Below are 22,347 nucleotides of genomic sequence, written 5' to 3'. Positions count from 1 at the left end.
TTGAAAGGCTGATCGTAGTGGAACCTGACTATTGTGCTTTTTGCTTCTGAAGGACAGAAGTTTCCGTTGGAAAAGAAGAAGCTGGTATGTGGCCAATGGGTGTTCCCTACCCACGGGGTCGCAATTAATTTGTTTGCATTTCCAGCGGATGTGGCAGGAGTTCTGACGTTGTGGTTTACAGTAGACCGACAGTCTGATGCAGGATAAGATATGCCCTCCCCTGGAAAAGTGTATGCCCTACCATCATGTGTCCAAGCACTCTGCGTTGCGTCGTGCGTAAGGACTTAAATATACCACCGCTGTCATCCAGTCAGCATTCAGGGCTCGACTAAAGTAGCCTATATCTTGTACTGTGGTTGTCGTTTTGATTTGTGTTTGTACACCTCGTTTAAACTCCTCATAACCTTGGCTGGTAGCTTGTATTCTTAACTGCACAAACCCCTTGCTATTATCGGCAGTCTCATCAGACCAGAGGTAATTTGTGAAGCACACTTCCTTTGGACTACACCCCTTCCAAAAATCACCAAGTAGACATTTCTGGGGGAAAAAAGACAAAATCCCCTCTGCACATTGCTTAGGATCCATAATTGAGAGTTTCCTGAAGTAATTTCATCTCACATTTTATTTAGCTGATGCTGTTCAGGGCTTAGGTTTCAAACACAGCTTGACTCAATTGTCAAGCTGGTGGCGATGTGGAAGATTTCAAGAAATATTTGGGCTTAAGACATGTTTGTCTTCAGTTGTTTTCAGCCTGGGGGGGGCATCAAGTCATTAACGTCTTGTTATCCTGTCATCGTGATAAAATGAGTCATCGTGGTTCCAACACTGGGATGGTCACTGAACAGCTGGGGGGAGCGGCTGTTTTGGAGTCAGATTAGTAGCTGGTTAACATCTGGATGCCCAATGACTCCATGGGTGAAGTAGAGGCAAAGCCTATGAAGAACAAACCCCATGGCCCTTCAAAGAGTATGACCTCACGTCATCTCAAAGACTGTGGGTGTCAGTGAAGTCATATGGAAAAAGGATACCAGCATGGGTGTGATTTCTAGAAAGAGCTGCAAATGTTCACTTCAGACTGTTAACCTATACAGAATGTCAGGTCAATGCTCATCAACCAAAGTTCTAGATAGGGCTGGGATGGTACCAGTGTTGCGATATGTTATCCATGTCAGAAATGAAAACCCGATGCAGATCCAGCTCTTTGGTCCTTTAAAAACCTGCGGTATATAAAATATTGTGTGTTATAGCTTGGAAAATAAATACATGTGACTCAGGATGACAACACAATGATGTTTGTTTCCAACGTCAGGACTGTTTTCCTAAAGAAGTTGCATCCGCTTCGTGTTTTGTTTCCTTGCCACGATACTAAGGAGTATGGTGATACTGGTGTCGTCCCGGCGCTAGTTCTAGATCTTCCAAAGTCATGAAACGTCGTGGAGAGTGGTCCTATGGATCAGTTTCTTATCGTATGTTGTTAACGTCAGCTCCTTTTGACATTGACCAGACCAGAGGATCTTCTCTGTACTCGCTTACTGTCCAGTGTTCAATGCAGGGTCGGCAAGTAGCGTTTGAGTGTAAAATGAGGCACTTTACTTCTCGGGATAGTATGGAGTCGAGGGGCGCCACCGATCTCCTCCCACCGAATCACATGACTACTGCTGAGTGCTTTGATCTGGTCATCCAGAACTGGTTTGACCGCAGCTCCTATGTCCACTGCCAACTCCACCATCAAGGTATGTTAAAAGGCGCTATGTTTATGTTTTGTGGAGGAGATGGCCGCAGACAGATCGGTTTTCAATGACTCAGCGTAGCTTTCAACATTTTTAGTTTTTACTGAATCATTTTAATCCAAGGATTGGGATTTTCCAGACAGATTTTTTTTGCAGAGAGGATTGGTTTTACTAGTATTTCTTTGACAAATATTCGCATTCAATATATTGCCCTGTTTACACTTCTTCTTCTAGTATCTAGTTGGAAACACGTCTGTTTTTCAGGGTTTGATTCAGAGATGTTCTAACCTCTACATTTTATAGTGATGGACGTGACATTTTTTTAATCACACAAACAACGCAACTTTGAGTCAGACACTGTTATTGAAAAGTAGCTCTGAAAGTAGCTCTCACCGTTATCCATTCCATAAAACTCCTGGCCAAGGTTCAAGACGTGCCTGGGTAAATGCAGAGCAATGGCAATGTTTATAACGAGCATAAGACTGGAGCAGCCCGAAGCATCTGAAATGCACTGTTGCTAGGCAGACCAGGGGCTGGAATGCTCTCAAATTCTATTCTTCACATGGGGGGGGGGGGGGGGGGGGGTCAGAAGCCAGCTTTTGTCCTTCTCCACTCTCCAACTCGTTCTGAAAAAGCCTAATACTATTTGTGATAATTGGTATATGATTTAAGACTGGGGAGCCAATACTACTGTGTTCACTGAAAACACATGTCTCACGCTCGACGTGTGCGGCGCCACAGCGTCATCAGCATGAACGACGATTGCTGGATAATGTTTGACTGTGGTTTTGGAACAGAAGGGATGTTCTTAGAAGCCCATGTTAATGTATCATCTTTTAAATGGATTTGGGGGCAAATGTCTTTCGTTTTTAATGGCTATCTTTTAACCAAGACCTTACCTGATAGCCATTGGGTTTCCGATGGTAATGTTTTGTTGAGAGAGAGAGAGAGAGGGAGAGAGCGGCCTAGTTGTAGGTCTGTTTTCTATGGCCCTGCCCCAGTGGGTTGTGGGTTGGCCCTGGACTCCAGAGGGTTGGAGGCAGAGTTTGACTGTTTTGTCTAACCAGCCTGCCTGGGCCTCTCCACGTTCACCAGAACTGGCTGTTTAAAGCCCGGGGTTAGCTCAACACTCAGAGCTGGAGGCCGCTAACAAAAGGCCCGGATATTTCCATCCCCATTAGGCGTGTGAGCAGGCCTAGGGGTCCCCTCCCAGATTCTGTTTAGTTAGCAGCAGGACGAGGCAAGCTGGAGATTACATGTGAAAAGTAAACACATGGGTCCCTGCCTAATCAGGGCCAGATTACCAGTTAAAACAACGGGTCTCCTGCAGGCCCTCCATATATGCATTCAACACACAGCCAACATACACACAGACATCGATGTGTACACACACACACACTTTCACATGACATGTTCTGAAAACAGACCTCCAAAAATCATATGTCGCTAACACTACACACGACTTCAAAGTTGAAGCAGCAAGTAAGTATACACTGATATGCTATACACTGAACAAAAATATAAACGCAACATGTAAAGTATTGGTCCCATGTTTCATGAGCTGAAATAAAGGTCCCAGAAATTGTCCACACGCACAAAGCTTATTTCGCTTCAATTTTGAGCACAAATTTGTTTACATCCCTGTTAGTGAGCATTTTCTCCTATGCCAAGATAATCCATCCACCTCACAGGTCTGGCATATCAAGAAGCTGATTAAACAGCATGACCAGTACACAGGTGCACCTTGTGCTGGGGACAAAAGGCCACTCTAAAATGTACAGTTTTGTACACACCACACAATGCCACAGATCTCTCAAGTTTTGAGGGAGCGTGCAACTGGCATGGTGACTGCAGGAATGTTCACCAGATTTGTTGCCAGAGAATTTAATGTTAATTCCTCTACCATGAGTAGTCTGTAATAAAGCTTTTTAGGGAAAGCCTCATTCTGATTCGTTAGATCAGGGCCTAATTTATTTATTTCAATAGACTGATTTCCTTCTATGAGCCGTAACTCTGTAAAGTTGTTGAAATTGTTGCATGATGTGTTATATTATTGTTGTGTTCTAGAGGCTTACAGGGGGGAGAAGGGCAGTCTTGAATGCTGATAAAGAATGCATGGCTTGTAGTTTTGGTTTAATATTTTCCAGAAGGTGGGGTCAAGGACAGCTAAATATTGACCAGTGCCTCTGACGATTAGCTGCCAAGCTCCTAACAACATTCTGTTCATGTATTGCTCCACTTCTTTCTTCTGCTGATGTGCTAATGTATAGTGGCAGAGAAACAAACAAGTTGTGCAATCTCTGTTTCTCCCAAAGCAGTTTATATGTCCATGTATGCATTGTATGAGGACCTTGCTTTGAATTTGCTGTGTTAAAATAACGTCCCCTGGCTGGCATGTTCAGCTCGGGCGGCCCTCCCATTTGTTACAGTCAAAGCTGTTTTTGGAAGGGCTTAGAAATGTTTACTTAGCCACGCCTTTCTTCCACCGTGCGTTCATCCGGGCAGCTGCCTTGGCCTCCACACACTCCCCTAGGGTCACTGTTCCACACTTGTTTTCCTTTTTTGTCTTTCTTTGTGCTTTTCAGGTCAAGTTGTTTTTGTTTCAAGCCATGTTTCCTCAAGCAGCTGAAAACGCTGGCTTGTGCCTGGCTGAATGCAGCCGTATTCACATTTTTGCCCTCATCGGAGTATCCCTGCCCTTCGACCACAGAGATGGTAGCACTTTTCTTCAACTATCCACGAGCCAGTTTGAATGAGTCTCGGAAGAGATTACGTCAGTGGAGGCTGCTGAGGGGGAGGACGGAACTGAGCAAATGGACTGGCATTAAACACATGGAAACCATGTGTTTGGCGCATTTGATACCATTCCACAGATTCCGCTTCAGCCATAACCATGTGCCTATTCTCCCCAATTAAGGTGTCACCAACCTCCTGTGGACTACATGTGTTGTCGGAGGCTCTTGTTAGCATCTCGTGCCCCCGTGACGGTCAGGAAGAAAAAAAACGGTCAGGAACCTGTCTGACCCCCCCCCTCCCGTGACGGTCAGGAACCTGTCTGACCCCCCCCCTCCCGTGACGGTCAGGAACCTGTCTGACCCCCCCCCCCTCCCGTGACGGTCAGGAACCTGTCTGACCCCCCCCCTCCCGTGACGGTCAGGAACCTGTCTGACCCCCCCCCCTCCCGTGACGGTCAGGAACCTGTCTGACCCCCTCCCGTGACGGTCAGGAACCTGTCTGACCCCCTCCCGTGACGGTCAGGAACCTGTCTGACCCCCCCCCTCCCGTGACGGTCAGCTCCACAGCTTTCGTACAACATGCTGATCCGACGTCACTGATGTGATTCGTTTGCTCTGTTTTAATGTCTCCAGTCTCAGACTTAAAGTTGTGGCCAAAGCTCACCTTTCCTGGAACTAACTGTCAAAATGCCAACGCTGAAAGCGACGTCCAACAGATATTTTGCAATGATGTTCTTAGTTAGGCACAAGGGCTATTTGATCACCGAATAAAAATACTTCAGCGCCATGTATCTATAAAAGTATGAGCTAAATGTGATTGCAGGAATAGCCAGATGCACTTTCTAGTGTCCTAGACGTCGCCAAAAAACATAATGGATGGAGAGAACTAGGCAGTTCTACTACAGTGCCAACTTTGCATATTTCTTGCGTGCGCTCTCTCTCTCTCTCCTTCACTCCCTACCTGTCAGTGGTGCACGAGGAGAGGCCATGCATGTGATTCTCTGGGCAGATTTGGACTGTAGTCGCTTTCACATGTGACTGGGGAGGGCCCGCAGAAACCCTGTGAATTGCGCTGCTGCTGTTGCCTCTGCTCACAGTGGGGACGGATGAGTTGAGCAAGAGAGAACGTAAGAAAGAGGGATATTTAGAGGGTGGGAGGAGGGGGGGTGCAGACCCCTGCCACCCTTGACCTGAGAGGGGTTCCCATGTGCTTCTAGCTTTTTGTGTTAAGAATTATTACAGTTTTTTTAGGGGAGAGGTGCTTTCATCGTGTACCCACTATCGGCCATGTGTGATTCATGGTGTACCCCCCCCCCCCCCCCCCCGGGTCCGTGTGATTCATGGTGTTACCCCACCGTGGGTCCGTGTGATTCATGGTGTTACCCCACCGTGGGTCCCTGTGATTCATGGTGTACCCCCCCGTGGGTCCGTGTGATTCATGGTGTACCCCCCCCGTGGGTCTGTGTGATTCATGGTATCCCCCCGTGGGTCTGTGTGATTCATGGTGTACCCCCCCGTGGGTCTGTGTGATTCATGGTATCCCCCCGTGGGTCTGTGTGATTCATGGTGTACCCCCCCCGTGGGTCCGTGTGATTCATGGTGTACCCCCCCCCCCCCCCGTGGGTCCGTGTGATTCATAGTGTTACCCCCCCGTGGGTCCGTGTGATTCATGGTATCCCCCCGTGGGTCCGTGTGATTCATGGTGTACCCCCCTGTGGGTCCGTGTGATTCATGGTGTACCCCCCCCAGTGGGGCCGTGTGGTTTAAGGTGTCAGCTTGCATCGCCAGCGAAAGATCCTGCTGTGTACGAAGACAGCGGCTCCAAACATCATCTCTGATGATCTCTGCTCATGACTGCAGCAGCCAGTATCTCAGGCAAAGTCATGGACAGTTCATGAACTATATTCTACAGACACCCATGCTAGCTACACTGCTGTCCATCTCCAGCCTAAGAGTACTCTAACTGTAATATCCTAGGCAACAGGGTCCTAGGCAACAGTGTCCTAGAGCAGTGCTGGGTCTGGAAAGGGCACCACCTTGGTTTAACTTGCTGAGACTGTGATACTACCACACTTGGATGTGAAGATTGTAAACGGTCGACGCATGGGCTGTTTTTACGGTATGAGCAATGTGTCATTTTGAGTTGGACTGGAAATGTTCTTCTGTAAACCTGATATAACAGCTGGCCAGATGGTTGGAGAGTTACGGTCAAAGTCGGACCATTAAACACAAAAGTCCAATAAGAAAACGGCAATAAAAAAACTCCTTTTGATATTCGCAGAACACTGCATGTGTTTTTACGAACTTTGTTCCACTTGTGTCTGGTGAAAATATTGATTAACTTGGGTAAATCACCTGTGTCTAAGTTTCCACTCAACTCTATGTTCTGAGACAGCAGAGTGAATATTTAACACCTTCCTTTGCCTACTTCAACTCCAGTGGGAAAGAGCGATACCCAGTCAGTTGTGGGGGGGGGGGGGGGGGGTTGCCTTAAACGACATCCACGTCTTCGGTGCCCGGAGACTCACAGCAGAGGAAGCTATGATGCTTCTCATTAACCCAAGGTTAATTTAAAGACAATTTCACAAACAAAACATAACACCCAAATACATAAATACATTGTTTTTGAACACTTTAGACCAAGGTTGGCCTCCAGTACAGGTTTCTATGGTGGTTGTGTTTTATCTTTGTCTAGAATGTTCCGGAGACCTTGAGATTTGGCATGTTTTAGCATCGGAGAAGTAACATCAGTTGAGAGATCTGATGGTGTCATGGCTCATAGTTGTCAGATGCTTGGGTTTCTGTGTATTCCATGTCATCAGGAGACTCATTGAATGATTTTCCAGGGAATGGCTACTTTTCATAGAACCTCTCTTCGCGGCTGCCGTAGGGATGTGTTCCATACCTGCGTTTGACAAGTGCGTTGGGATTGGCCAAGCCACGGTTGAAAAGGGAGAGCGATATTAAGCTCACCGCTCCTCCTAAAACCAGTGGTCATCCTGCCTCACCACTCCTCCTAAAACCAGTGGTCATCCTGCCTCACCGCTCCTCCTAAAACCAGTGGTCATCCTGCCTCACCGCTCCTCCTAAAACCAGTGGTCATCCTGCCTCACCGCTCCTCCTAAAACCAGTGGTCATCCTGCCTCACCGCTCCTCCTAAAACCAGTGTTCATCCTGCCTCACCGCTCCTCCTAAAACCAGTGGTCATCCTGCCTCACCGCTCCTCCTAAAACCAGTGGTCATCCTGCCTCACCGCTCCTCCTAAAACCAGTGGTCATCCTGCCTCACCGCTCCTCCTAAAACCAGTGGTCATCCTGCCTCACTGCTCCTCCTAAAACCAGTGGTCATCCTGCCTCACCGCTCCTCCTAAAACCAGTGGTCATCCTGCCTCACCGCTCCTCCTAAAACCAGTGGTCATCCTGACTCACCGCTCCTCCTAAAACCAGTGGTCATCCTGCCTCACCGCTCCTCCTAAAACCAGTGGTCATCCTGCCTCACCGCTCCTCCTAAAACCAGTGGTCATCCTGCCTCATGATTCCCCCTTTTCTCCTCCTCCTCCTCCCCGGAGGCCATGCTCCACTTCCAGCATGTTGGCCAGTGGGACATTAATGGAGTGTCTGCTCGTTGGGGCACTGTGCACAATCGCACTGACACGCTGGGGGGGGGGGGAGCTCTGGGGGCGGGGGACACCTCATCCACATCAATTCTCACCAAGCAACCAAGTCTTTTCAGCTCCATGATGATTCAGGCTGCAGAAGTTAAGCTTTTTTTTTCTCCCTGAAAGTTAATTATTTTTATTTTATCATCACTGAAAGTAGTCTGGTTTGGGATGAGGACGTGGTGTGTGTGTGTGAGGCACCAGCAGTACTATTGGTCTGGTTTGTGGCTTGATGAGAGAGCTGAGGGCTCCCGGGAGAGGTTAATGGGGCTTCCCCTGCTCAGAGGGAAGATGGGGAGATGGTGGGGTCCTGACCTCCTCCAAATACCCCCATCACAGTGGGGGCCAAGCGCTCTGAATAACTCTGGGTGGGAGGAATTTCTCTGCATTCCATCTACATTCCATAGCCAAGCAGTGGGCACTGAACTAAACGACACGCACACACATTGTTCACACACATGCACACAACACTCCCACTTGCCATCAGCAACTGCTATAGTGGTATGAAACAAACTGATTGTGTAGCTACTTTTGTGACTTTAAATTGTTTTTCAGACGTGTGTGTGTGTGTATATAGCAGGTGAGAACCATGGCATGTTGCCTCTACTAGCACTAGGCCTAAATTCAGCACTAGGCCTAAATTCAGCACTAGGCCTAAATTCAGCACTAGGCCTAATTCAGCACTAGGCCTAATTCAGCACTAGGCCTAAATTCAGCACTAGGCCTAAATTCAGCACTAGGCCTAAATTCAGCACTAGGCCTAAATTCAGCACTAGGCCTAAATTCAGCACTAGGCCTATATTTAGAAGCTGGCTGCACTAAAACGACGGCTTCAGAAGACCTGCAAAAAAATGTCTCTATTCAGACATGTCCTGTTTTGGAAGGTATCTGGTAAGATTCATTTGAATGAGTAGACTCGAGCAGGATGCCATTAGAGGTCAAGAAAATGTTATGGTAATGCAGGAAGACTGGTTCGAACATGTTTCAACGAGTCTTCCTCCATAGGCCAAAATTCTAATGTGGAGAATGTGAAAACCTAGTGCGTTTATTAGTCAGTCAGCGGCCTACATCCTGTATGTGATCATCACACGTTATTATGAACTAGATAGACATTTCAAAGTCAGGGCATCCCAGCTTTAGTCCAACGTTTGATACATTTCTACTCTTATTTGTTTTAAATAAAAGCTAGAGAACTTCGCTACCAAAATGTTGGCAAACGAACTTAATTGCTATTAAATTGGTAGACCTGCCATTGTTCAAACGTAATTGGGCATGAACTCTCAACTGTGAATTGAACATGTTTTCTTGTCCAGTGACGCGATACTGAAGTTTTCCATCTAGGGATGTTCAATTGCCGTGAACTATTTCCCAGAAATGACCTTATTGGACAGAGGCACACCTCCCAAAAGGGCGCTCTGAATGGTACACCAGAGTCCAGTTTCCTGTGTTGCGTAACATTCGTCATGAACTTTTATCTCTTACATGGTGACCCAGTTATCCTCCAATCAGGAATGGGATTTGGACTTAAACCTCTTCAGGCAAGCAAACCAAACAGCAGGTTGGAGAGGGACAAAGCGAGAGTCTGTGCAGATGTCCTGCCACACAGGTCCCGTGTGACTCAGTTGGGAGAGCATGGCACCAGGGTTGCGGGTTCAATTCCCGGGGGGGGGGGGGGACCAGTATGAAAATGTGCGCACTCATTACTGTAAGTCGCTCTGGAAAAGAGTTTCTGCTAAATGTCTCGAATGTTAAATATAATGTCCAACTGACTCTCTGATCCGACATCATCTTTATGGTTAGGGTCTTCATAGTGGTGGCTGTGTTTGTTTGTTACCTCTTTAGAAATTAAAAATCAACTCATGTGACTACCAATGGTATTTCTACCCAATGACACCACCACTGTCTGTGGTTTAACAAAAAAAAGCTCACAGGCAGAGAAAGCTGATTTCCTTTCTTTGCATCGGGCTGCTATTGAGGCTCTGATATAGTCTTTCCTCTTCCTTTCTGACCAACCCTTTATCTGAATTGACAGGTGGAGGTGGATGGTTTCAAACCGTCAACTTGCGAAATGCATATTTTCTACATCTTGCGAAACATCCCAGGTCGTGCCGTTGTTTTATCCCCCCCCCCCCCCCCCCCCCCCCCCCGCCTGCCCACATGATCTGAAACCGAAATGGGGAACTTCTCCTCTTGGTGGACCAGTTTCCGACCGTCCGGCACATGTGGCGGATATCTGCTCGGAATCTAATTTCTCCTCTCCGACCATAAGCTGCTGGTTTGTTTGCTTGCCTGAGAGGATGTTCACGCCAAAGACGCAGAAACTTCAACACAACTAGTGACGTGTCCCTTCAGCTCAGGTTTATTACAGCGGATGATAATTCTCATGTTCGTCTAGGTCAGGTGGGCCGTTTTTTTGTTTCTGTTGGAATGAATAAGAATGATAGGGCTTCCTTTTCCCCTCCCATTTTTATTTTTAATCAATATGTCAACGAGATTGTTCCCTGGCCCTCTTGTTTCCCTAGAGAAAGTGATGGATACTCCCCTTCCACCCCACACACAGTCCCAGGCAGCTCTAGATGGAGGGGAATGTGTCAGCACTGGGCAAGGCTACCTGATGCTGAAGCTAACAGTCAGTGTAGGGCCGGGGCAATACCAGTATCACCATACTCCTTAGTATCGTGGCAAGGAAACAAAACACGAAGCGGATTTAACTTTAGGAAAACATCCCTAATGTTGGAAACGAGTATAATTGATGTTTTCATCAAAATTCACATAATTTATTTTCTATAGCACACAATATTTAACATTCAGCAGGGTTTATAAAGGACCAAAGAGGGTAGTCTGCTTCATGTTATCATTTTTGCAGTGGAAAAACTATTGCGGTACTGGTATTGTCACAGCCCCAATTCAGTGCAGAAGAATTCCCCCCTCGACGTTTCAGTGGGTACTGTCTCCTCTCCGGCACCATGTTTCTATTGGGAGTACTGCAGCACTTTGTCAAAATAGTTCTTCCATGGTTGGTTCTCTCATAGAGGGAAACATTGGGCAGAATCTTGCTTTGAAACATTTGATTTCTCTGGCTGTTTACAGGCAGCATTGTGACTGCACTTTGAATCCGCATTAATACGACTAAGGGGTTTCAAAGCTGCCAGATTCATCAGGCAAATGGCTTAAATAACATTGATTTGAAAGCGCTCATTTAAAACGTCATTCCCATTTCATTTACACTTAAAATTCCTCCGTCAGGTTGCTTAGTCTCATGACTTGGCAAGTTGTTGTGAGGATTGCCTTTTTCACTTCTGTGTCTGCCATCTAACCGGTTGACTTCTGTTGGTTCCTAATAGTAGAACTATTGTCTCAAATCTCTGGTCAACTTTATTGGTCAACTTTTATTGGTCTGTCGGAGATTTCCCCCGGGATTAGTTGACCATCGGTTGTTCGCTCAGGGGGTCTCTCGGGGGGTCTCTCGGGTCCGTGGAGTTCGATCACCAAACTCATGGTCATGATGCAAGCCGGTTGTAATGAGGTTTCAGTTAAGCTACCCCCTTCCCTCCAAGTCACTGGGGGGCTGAGCCAGAGAGTTACAGAGATATGGCCCTCACAGCATTAGTGATGGTTATTAGTTTCATGTCAGCATTCGATTCCGCTCACTATTTAGAGGTGCTGAATCTCATTGTGTCATTGATTAATTTGGTTACAGAGAGCCGGCTCTTTCCATATGTTAGTCAGAGCAGTTGACCTTTTTGTTTCGTTGGTTAGTCATGTGGATACGTTTCTTTCCCTTTTTAAATGTTACTGTTTATTTTGTCAGGAGAAATTCAACTGCTGCCTTTTTGTATTGCCTGAAAGGTTAGCAATGCTGTGTCTGTTTTTGAAGTTGTTTATGGTTGTTGTTGAGTCTGCTCCGCCTTGTTTTGACCAGAAACACCAGGCTCCGTCTGTCATTATACACTGTTGAGCAGCCCTGGCTCCTCTGTTCCCTCCAGCAGAGGCAGGGATTGTGTGAACCGGTAACCTGAGTTTTTGGGAGCATTGAAGCCCATGAGAAAGGGTGTGTGCCCAGCGAGCTTGGGTGTGTGTGTGTGACGCAGTCTCTGCTTACGTGGAGGTTTGAAATGGACTCCCAGCCTGCCGGCCCTTCCAGGTCCCACCTGCACAGCCCCACAATGCCCTTTTGTTCCCAGCCCACGGCCCTGTGGGATAGCTGTTATTTAAGAGGCGAGGGGACGGCAACACCACTGACTCTTTATTCAGAGGAAAGATGGTAAACTCTATCTGGTTCCATTGTCAGTGGGGACTGAATAGGCGGCCTCGGTCTCTGCAAGTGGGGACTGAATAGGCGGCCTCGGTCTCTGCCAGTGGGGACTGAATAGGCGGCCTCGGTATCTGCCAGTGGGGACTGAATAGGCGGCCTCGGACTCTGCCAGTGGGGACTGAATAGGCGGCCTCGGACTCTGCCAGTGGGGACTGAATAGGCGGCCTCGGACTCTGCCAGTGGGGACTGAATAGGCGGCCTCGGTCTCTGCCAGTGGGGACTGAATAGGCGGTCGCTTCAGTTGTTTTTAACTGATTTTCACACTGTGCTCATTGACACAAGTCAATTTTGGAAGGTTTGAGATCTGTAAAAATGAAGGAGTTGGGCTACATTGACTTCTCTTTTCATTTGCTGGCTTGACAGAACATGGCGTGTAGCTAGGAACTATGGTGCCCAAATTTGTATATTTCTTCCTCTTAGTGAAGCTGAAGGCACTTACGCTATGCTAACGATCACGTATACAGTACAAGGACATTTTGGAGACATGCACTGTGATCATTTTCAAAGAGCATGCCGCAGAACAGCATTGCTATCGGAGTTAATCACAGTTTAAACTTTAAGGAAAATCTAAGGATGTATGTAAAATTTTAAGTTAATTCTCAGAAAATAACTTGTTTTGAGAGTACTCCTAATGAACAACAAGACCTCCCACTAGCCCATAGGAAGCCCACTAGCCCCCCCACTAGCCCATAGGAAGCCCACTAGCCCATAGGAAGCCCACTAGCCCCCCCACTAAGCCCATGGGAAGCCCACTAGCCCATAGGAAGCCCACTAGCCCCCCCACTAGCCCATAGGAAGCCCACTAGCCCCCCCACTAAGCCCATGGGAAGCCCACTAGCCCATAGGAAGCCCACTAGCCCATAGGAAGCCCACTAGCCCCCCCACTAGCCCATAGGAAGCCCACTAGCCCATAGGAAGCCCACTAGCCCCCCCCACTAGCCCATAGGAAGCCCACTAGCCCATAGGAAGCCCACTAGCCCCCCCACTAGCCCATAGGAAGCCCACTAGCCCATAGGAAGCCCACTAGCCCCCCCACTAGCCCATGGGAAGCACACTTGAGCCCCCCTCTGTTTGTAGCCAACACATCATCCACAGAGAAAGTCTAAACACATGGTAGCTAAGCTGACACATTAAGTATTTTGTTATTTATTTTACCAGGTAAGTTGACTGAGAACACATTCTCAGTTACAGCAACGACCTGGGGAATAGTTACAGGGGAGAGGACGAAAGCCAATTGGAAGCTGAGGATGATTTGGTGTCCATGATGGTATGAGGGGCAGTTTGGGAATTTACGATAAGTGCCATGGATCTTTAGTGATCACAGAGAGTCAGGACAGCCGATTGACGTCCCATCTGAAAAACTGCACACAATACAGGGAAATGGTCCCAATCACATTAAGTCATTCCACCAACGATTACAAAGCATCAACCCCACATAAACGTTACCCTGTAATGTTGACTTAAACCCCAGTCTACTTTCTAGTTGCTACATCTTACGCTTCAAATGGCTCTTCAGTTCTCAGAACAGGAAGCCTCCTCTCTTCCTGTTCCCCCAACCAACCCAACCACTTGTTATTGTCGAACTGACAGCGTTCGTTAGCCGCAGCAAGTCGAGCCTCCTATTCAATCGACCAACGGAAAAGGCCTGAAGGGGGTAGAAGCATTGATCACAGCATCAATTAAAAATGGCTGGTTTCCACAGCTGGCCCTGGCCTGCATGTGACTCCCATCGGCTCGCCGGGTGAGTTCTTTTCAGGCCTGTATATAGGGAACAGGGTGCCATTTGGGATGCGGTGAGGTCTGCTAAACAACTATATATCCAGTAGAGGAATCTTTCCTCTCAGAGGTTGATATAATTGTTGTAAGGAGGTCTTTCACCCTCCGACTTTAATCTTCTGACTGACGACCATAAGGGCACAAACACACCAATAGCTTTTGCTGGTCGAGAGTATCTAGCCCCTCCTGAACGTACTTTGCAAACTGAGTGCTCACTGACTTTTTACATGTAGAATCTAGTGAAAAATGTTGACAGTCAGACATCTACAGTGGGTGGTCCCTAAAACACAACACGCTGAATGATCGGCAGGCATGCTAGCTCCACATTCGATGCGACGTGTGCAATTCTTAAGATTAGGTTTTGTAGGCGACTTTTTGAAGTTCAGTTCAGCTCAGCTCCCGGTTGTGTTCGCATGATGTTTAAGCTAGTTGTGGTATTTGAAGATATCTGAAGATATTGATATTGTAGTCTTCAGATCTTTGTAAGTACGAGGTCTTGAATGGTAACCAAAGTTATTTTGTTTGTTCAAGGACTTTGTAGTTCTATGGACTTTATAGTCCTTTTTCACTTTTTCTATGACTCATCAAACTGAGAATATAGCTTTTTATTGAAGTGTAAGATTTGTGAAAATAGTTAATGAACTCTATCCTTTGATAAGAGCAAGCTTCATGCACAGTTGACTGGTGAGCAGCCCCCACCTCCAAGTCCAGCCAATGGAAAAAGACTCCAAGGTTGTTGTAGTGAAGCGATGAATTGACCTGACCACAGCACTCTGAGGTCTGACTAGAGGGGTTTGTAGGCAAAACATTTTTTTTTTAAAGGCAAAGTGTTTGGGAGCTGAAAGGGGAGGCTCATTCACAAAGCAGCATTGGGAGGGCAGTGAACAAGGCTGTCAGTTCCCATTTGTATGATGTACTGGAACTCTAACGGGCTCAGACTGCTGCCTCCTTATCATAACATCCTCTCGTGTGAGGCGGAATATTTGTTCTGAAGCACTCAGATCCGACAGCCTTAAACACAGACTGGCCAGGGGTGGGAGGAGGATTTGTTTGCTCTCGGGTTGTATGGTGCAGTATACAGAAGATCACATAATACTAGGAGCCCCAGAGATCACAAGATCCATGTTTAAATGCTCTTCAGATTTCCTATGAATTAAATAATGTGCAGATTGTCAATATATGAAGTGTAAATAATATGGTTGTTTGTAATGATTTCTAAATGCTGTTCAAATTTCCTATGAATTAAATAAAAATGCCACTTGTGTCTATCACCTACAATACAGTCCTAATATGTGAATTGCCATTAAATATGGAGAAAAACATCATGGTGATGTATTGGCTCCTGAATGGTGCAGCGGTCTAAGGTGCTGCATCTCAGTGCTAGAGGTGACACTACAGACCCCAGTTCTGTATCACAACCGGCCGTGATTGGGAGTCCCATAGGACGGCGCACAATTGGGCCAGCCTCGTCCGGTTTCGGGTTTAGCCGGGGTAGGCCGCCATTTGTAAATAATAATTTGCTCTTAACTGACTTGCCTTGTTAAATAAATGTAAAAGGTTCCAATCTGCTTTCTTATGCTTTTATTTGCGTGCTGATAATGTTGTGGTAATATGGTAAAAGTTCAAATATAACATTGTCAATGTCCTTGAAGTGTTCTGTAGACCTGTTAGACAAGGTGAAATGTATATTGCGTGAACATCAATGGAATATTATGTTCAACCTAAAACATATGCTATGAATGTCATGAAAACATCCTAATTTCATTCTTACCACATTAAGGGAATGTCCTGTGCAACCTAACATAAACATTGCCTGAATGACATCACAACTGAGCATATTTTGTGTTTTGGGAACTTCTCTTTTAATGTACTCGCACTGTTCCCACAACCTAATTATAGTTAAAGTTGGAAGTTTACATACACCTTAGCCAAAAACATTTAAACTCAGTTTTTCACAATTCCTAACATTTGATCCAAGTAAAAGCTCCCTGTCTTAGGTCAGTTAGGATCAACACTTTATTTTAAGAATGTGAAATGTCAGAATAATAGTAGAGAATTATTTCTTTCAGCTTTTATTTATTTCATCACATTCCCAGTGGGTCAGAAGTTTACATACACTCAATTAGTATTTGGTAGCATTGCTTTTAAATTGTTTAACTTGGGTCAAATGTTTCAGGAAGCCTTCCACAAGCTTCCCACAATAGGTTGGGTGAATTTTGGCCCATTCCTCCTGACAGAGCTGCTGTAACTGAGTCAGGTTTGTAGGCCTCCTTGCTCGCAAATGCTTTTTCAGTTCTGCCCACAAATTTTCTATAGGATGAAGGTCAGGGCTTTGTGATGGCCACTCCAGTACCTTGACTTTGTTGTCCTTAAGCCATTTTGCCATAACTTTGGATGTATGCTTGGAGTCATTGTCCATTTGGAAGACCCAAGCTTTAACTTCCTGACTGATGTCTTGAGATGTTGCTTCAATATATCCACATAATTTTCCTACCTCATGATGCCATATATTTTGTGAAGTGCACCAGTCCCTCCTGCAGCAAAGCACCCCCACAACATGATGCTGCCACCCCCGTGCGTCACGGTTGGGATGGTGTTCTTCGGCTTGCAAGCCTCCCCCTTTTCCTCCAACCATAACGATGGTCATTATGGCCAAACAGTTCTAATTTTGTTTCATCAAACCAGAGGACATTTCTCCAAAATGTACGATCTTTGTCCCCATGTGCAATTGCAAACCGTAGTGTGGCTTTTTTATGGCGGTTTTGGAGCAGTGGCTTCTTCCTTGCTGAGTGGCCTTTCAGGTTATGTCGATATAGGACTCATTTCATGCACAAAGTAGATGTCCTAACCGACTTGCCTAAACTATAGTTTGTTTACAAGAAATTTGTGGAGTGGTTGAAAAACGAGTTTTAATGACTCCAACCGAAGTGTATGTAAACTTCCAACTTCAACTGTACATATTCTGGGAGTTAGAAAAGGCCGTTCTGTGGCCTCCCAGGTGGCGCAGTGGTCTAGGGCACTGCATCGCCTGGGTTCGCACCCAGGCTCTGTCGCAGCCGGCCGCGACCGGGAGGTCCATGGGGCGACGCACAATTGGCCTAGCATTGTCCGCGCTAGGGAGGGTTTGGCCGGTAGGGATATCCTTGTCTCATCGCGCACCAGCGACTCCTGTGGCGGGCCAGGCGCAGTGCACGCTAACCAGGTCGTCAGGTGCACGGTGTTTCCTCCGACACATTGGTGCTTCTGGGTTGGATGCGCACTGTGTTAACCTCTCTGGCCAAAAGCCAGAGAAAATGCAGAGCGCCAACTTCAAATAAATTACTATAAAAATCTAACTTTCATGAAATCACACATGTAAGATACCAAATTAAAGCTACACGTGTTGTAATCCAGCCAACATGTCAGATTTCAAAAAAGCTTTTTGGCGAAAGCAAACGATGCTATTATCTGAGAGTAGCACCTCCGTAAACAAAGAGAGAACATATTTCAAATCAAATGTATTTATATAGCCCTTCGTACATCAGCTGATATCTCAAAGTGCTGTACAGAAACCCAGCCTAAAACCCCAAACAGCAAGTAATGCAGGTGTAGAAGCACGGTGGCTAGGAAAAACTCCCTAGAAAGGCCAAAACCTAGGAAGAAACCTAGAGAGGAACCAGACTATGTGGGGTGGCCAGTCCTCTTCTGGCTGTGCCGGGTGGAGATAACAGAACATGGCCAAGATGTTCAAATGTTCATAAATGACCAGCATGGTCTAATAATAATAATAATAATAATAATAATAATAATAATAATAATAAGGCAGAACAGTTGAAACTGGAGCAGCAGCACGGCCAGGTGGACTGGGGACAGCAAGGAGTCATGTCAGGTAGTCCTGAGGCATGGTCCTAGGGCTCAGGTCCTCCGAGAGAGAAAGAAAGAGAGAATTAGAGAGAGCACACTTAAATTCACACAGGACACGGAATAGGACAGGAGAAGTACTCCAGATAAAACAAACTGACCCTAGCCCCCTGACACATAAACTACTGCAGCATAAATACTGGAGGCTGAGACAGGAGGGGTCAGGAGACACTGTGGCCCCATCCGAGGACACCCCCGGACAGGGCCTACCCTGCAGGTGCGACACAAAACGCAGAAATAAAAATATAATTCATGCCTTACCTTTGAGCTTCTTCTGTTGGCACTCCATTATGTCCCATAAACATCACAAATTGTCCTTTTGTTCGATTAATTCTGTCTATATGTGTGTGTGTGTGTGTGTGTGTGTGTGTGTATATATATCTATCTATCTATCTCTATCTCTATCTCTATCTCTATCTCTATCTCTCCAAAATGTCCATATATTTGGAGCGTTTGATCCAGAAAAACACCAGGTTCCAACTTGCGCAACATGAATACAAAATATCTCAAGTTACCTGTAAACTTTGCCAAAACATTTCAAACTACTTCTGTAATACAACTTTAGGTATTTTTAAAAGTAAATAATCGATAAAATTGAAGACGGGATGATCTGTGTTCAATACAGGAAGAAAACAAATTGACGCTACCTTTCTGGTCACGTGCCTCTAACAAACAGTACACTTGAAGTGACCCTCGTTTTGAACGGGGCTACTTCATTACACAAAGGAAAAAACCTCAACCAATTTCTAAAGACTGGTGACATCCAGTGGAAGCGGTAGGAACTGCAAGAAGGTCCCTTAGAAATCTGGGTTCCCAATGAAAACCCATTGAAAAGAGTGACCTAAAAAAAATATATCTGAATGGTTTTTCCTCGGTTTCGCCTGCTTAATAAGTTCTGTTATACTCACAGACATGATTCAAACAGTTTTAGAAACTTCAGAGTGTTTTCTATTCAAATCTACTAATAATATGCATATCTTATCTTCTGGGGATGAGTAGCAGGCAGTTGAATTTGGGCATGCATTTCATCCGGACGTGAAAATACTGCTCCCTGTCACCAAGAAGTTAAGAAGCAGTGCGGTTGGGTTGTGTTTCAGAGGACGTATGGCTTTCGACCTTCGTCTCTCCCGAGCCCGTACGGGAGTTTTAGCGATGAGACAAGATAGTAACTACTAACAATTGGATACCACGAAATTGGGGAGAAAAGGGGATAAAATTCAATAAAAAAAGAAAAGGCTGTTCTGTTAACATTTTTGCCACATCAAAGGAATATTTTGTGCATCCTGATACAAACATTTTCTGAATGTCAGCACAACTGGACATTTTCTGTGTTTTGGGAACATGCAGTATCTCTTGTCATTTCCCCACAATGTTACCACAACCGAATGAAATGTTCTGGGAGCCTTTTAAAGAACAGACAATGTGTTCTGGGAACATTCTTGGAACATCAGGTGAATGTTTTTTGCGCTCTTTGTCTCATCTGCGCAACTGGACAGTTTTTGTATTTTGGGAACATACACTACCGGTCAAAAGTTTTAGAACACCTACTCATTCAAGGGATGTTCTTTATTTTTACTATTTTCTATGTTGTAGAATAATAGTGAAGACATCAAAACTATGAAATAACACATATTGTAACCAAAAAAGTGTTAAACAAATAAAAAATATATTTGAGATTCTTCAAATAGCCACCCTTTGACTTGATGACAGCTTTGCACACGCTTGGCATTCTCTAAACCAGCTTCACCTGGAATGCTTTTCCAACAGTCTTGAATGAGTTCCCACATATGCTGAGCACTTATTGGCTACTTCTCTGTGGCCCGACTCATCCCAAACCATCTCAATTGGGTTGAGGTCGGGTGATTGTGAAGGCCAGGTAATCTGTTGCAGCACTCCATCACTCTCCTTCTTGGTCAAATAGCCCTTACACAGCCTGTAGGTGTGTTGGGTCATTGTCCTGTTGAAAACAAATGAGCGTACCACTAAGCACAAACCAGATGGGATGGCGTATTGCTGCAGAATGCTGTGGTAGCCATGCTGGTTAAGTGTGCCTTGAATTGTAAATAAATCACGACAGTGTCACCAGCAAAGCACCCCCACACCATAACACCTCCCCCTCCATGCTTCACGGTGGGAAATACACATGCCGAGATCATCCATTCACCCACACTACGTCTCACAAAGACACAGCAGTTGGAACCAAAAATCTCCAATTTGGACTCATCAGCCAAAGGACAAATTTCCATTGGTCTAATGTTCATTGCCCGAGCAAGTCTCTTCTTCTTATTGCTGTCCTTCTTAGTAGTGGTTTCTTTGCAGAAATTCGACCATGAAGGCCTGATTCACGCGGTCTCCTCTGAACAGTTGTTGTTAAGATGTCTGTTGAGGTAAAATGGCGGCAGAAGAAATGGCAGCAGTTTTACGGGCGCCCAACCAATTGTGCTATTATAGTTTTTTTTTTTTTTGCGTTATTTGTAACTTATTTTGTACATGTTTCTGCAACTGTATCTTATGGCAAAAAAGAGCTTCTGGATATCAGGACAGCGATCACTCACCTCGGTTTAGACAAAGATTTTTTTCTTCAACAAGCAGGACGCACAGGACATTCTCCGAACACCTGACAAGGCCAACATCCCAGTTATTTGCAAGAGGAAGAGACGCAGGTACAGAGGACACAGAGCGGGGTGCCTCATAAGGATACGCAGAAGGCTAGTGGAAAGCTGCCGTTACCGTCAATATTACTCGCCAACGTGCAATCATTGGACAATAAATTAGACGAGGTATGATCACGAATATCCTACCAACGGGACATCAAAAACTGTAATATCCTATGTTTCACGGAATTATGGCTGAATGATGACATGGATATTCAGCTAGTGGGATATATGCTGCACCGGCAAGATAGAACAGCACACTCTGGTAAGACGAGGGGGGCGGTCTGTGCACATTTGTAAACAACAGCTGGTTCACGAAATCAAAGGAAGTCTCTAGATTTTGCCCGCCTGAAGTAGAGTATCTTGTGATAAACTGCAGACCACACTATTTGCCTAGAGAGTTCTCAGCTATACTTTTCGTGGCTGTTTCTTTACCACCACAGACGGATGCTGGCACTAAGACCGCACTCAGTTAGCTGTATAAGGAAATAAGCAAACAGGGAACCGCTCACCCAGAGGTGGCGCTCCTAGTGGCCGGAGACTTGAATGCAGGGAACTTAAATCAGTTCTACCTAACATGTTAAATGTGTAACCAGAGGGTAAAAAATTCTAGATCACCTGTACTCCACACACAGAGACGCGTAAAGAACTCTCCCTCGCCCTCCATTTGGTAAATCCGACCACAACGATATCCTCCTCATTCCTGCTTACAAGCTAAAATTAAAGCAGGAAGCACCAGTGACTCTCTCTATGAAAAAGGGGTCAGGTGAGGCAGACGCTAAACCTCAGGACTGTTTTGCTATCAGACTGGAACATGTTCCAGGATTCTTCCGATGGCATTGAGGAGTACACCACATCACTCACTGGCTTTATCAATAAGTGCATCGAGGACGTTGCCCCCACAGTGACTGTACGTACAGACCCAAACCAGAAGCCATGGATTACAGGTAACATTCGCACTGAGATAAAGGGTAGAACTGCCGCTTTCAAGGTGCGGGACTCTAACCCGGAAACTTATAAGAAATCCTGCTATGCCTTCTGACGAACCATCAAACAGGCAAACGCGTCAATACAGGGCTAAGATTGAATCGTACTACACCGGCACCGACGCTCGTCTTTTGTGGCAAAGGGAAGCACAGCCGCGAGCTGCCCAGTGACACGAGCCTATCAGACGAGCTAAATCACTTCTATGCTCGCGGCTATCTGCATAGCTAACCAGGCTATATGCATTGTGTCCCGCCACATGCCAACCCCTCTTTTACGCTACTGCTACTCTCTGTCTATCATATATGCATAGTCACTTTAACCATATCTACATGTACATACTACCTCAATCAGCCTGACTAACCGGTGTCATTTTTACTGTTTTTTTTTATTTATTTACTTACTTATTCTTCACCTAATACCTTTTTTGCACTGTTGGTTAGTCTGTAAGTAAGCATTTCATTTCACCTGTTGTATTTGGGGCACGTGACATATAAAATTGGATTTGATTACTTGAATTCTGAAGCATTTATTTGGACTGCTATTTCTGAGGCTGGTAACTCTAATGAACTTATCGTCTGCAGCAGAGGTAACT

The 22,347-nt window shown here is 45.7% G+C and overlaps 1 protein-coding gene across 5 annotated transcripts in view; it reads left to right on the top strand.

The window, feature by feature from the left end:
* Positions 1-22,347, top strand: part of map3k1 (mitogen-activated protein kinase kinase kinase 1, E3 ubiquitin protein ligase) — a 52,822-nt gene that overhangs the window by 5,385 nt on the left and 25,090 nt on the right. Inside the window, exon 1 of one of the 5 annotated variants that reach the window (XM_021601625.2) lies at positions 14,031-14,179. The exons of the other annotated variants lie outside the window; for them this stretch is intronic. Within the exon in view, the coding sequence (XP_021457300.2) occupies positions 14,124-14,179 (56 nt within the window). The 5' untranslated portion in view covers positions 14,031-14,123. Of the gene's footprint in view, positions 1-14,030; positions 14,180-22,347 lie in introns of those variants that run through there. 5 annotated transcript variants of the gene reach the window in all.

Source organism: Oncorhynchus mykiss, chromosome 5, assembly GCF_013265735.2.
Source record: "Oncorhynchus mykiss isolate Arlee chromosome 5, USDA_OmykA_1.1, whole genome shotgun sequence".
Taxonomy (NCBI): Eukaryota; Metazoa; Chordata; class Actinopteri; order Salmoniformes; family Salmonidae; genus Oncorhynchus; species Oncorhynchus mykiss.
The sequence above is the reverse complement of the archived record's forward strand: the minus strand, read 5'-3'. Positions and strand labels throughout refer to the sequence as shown.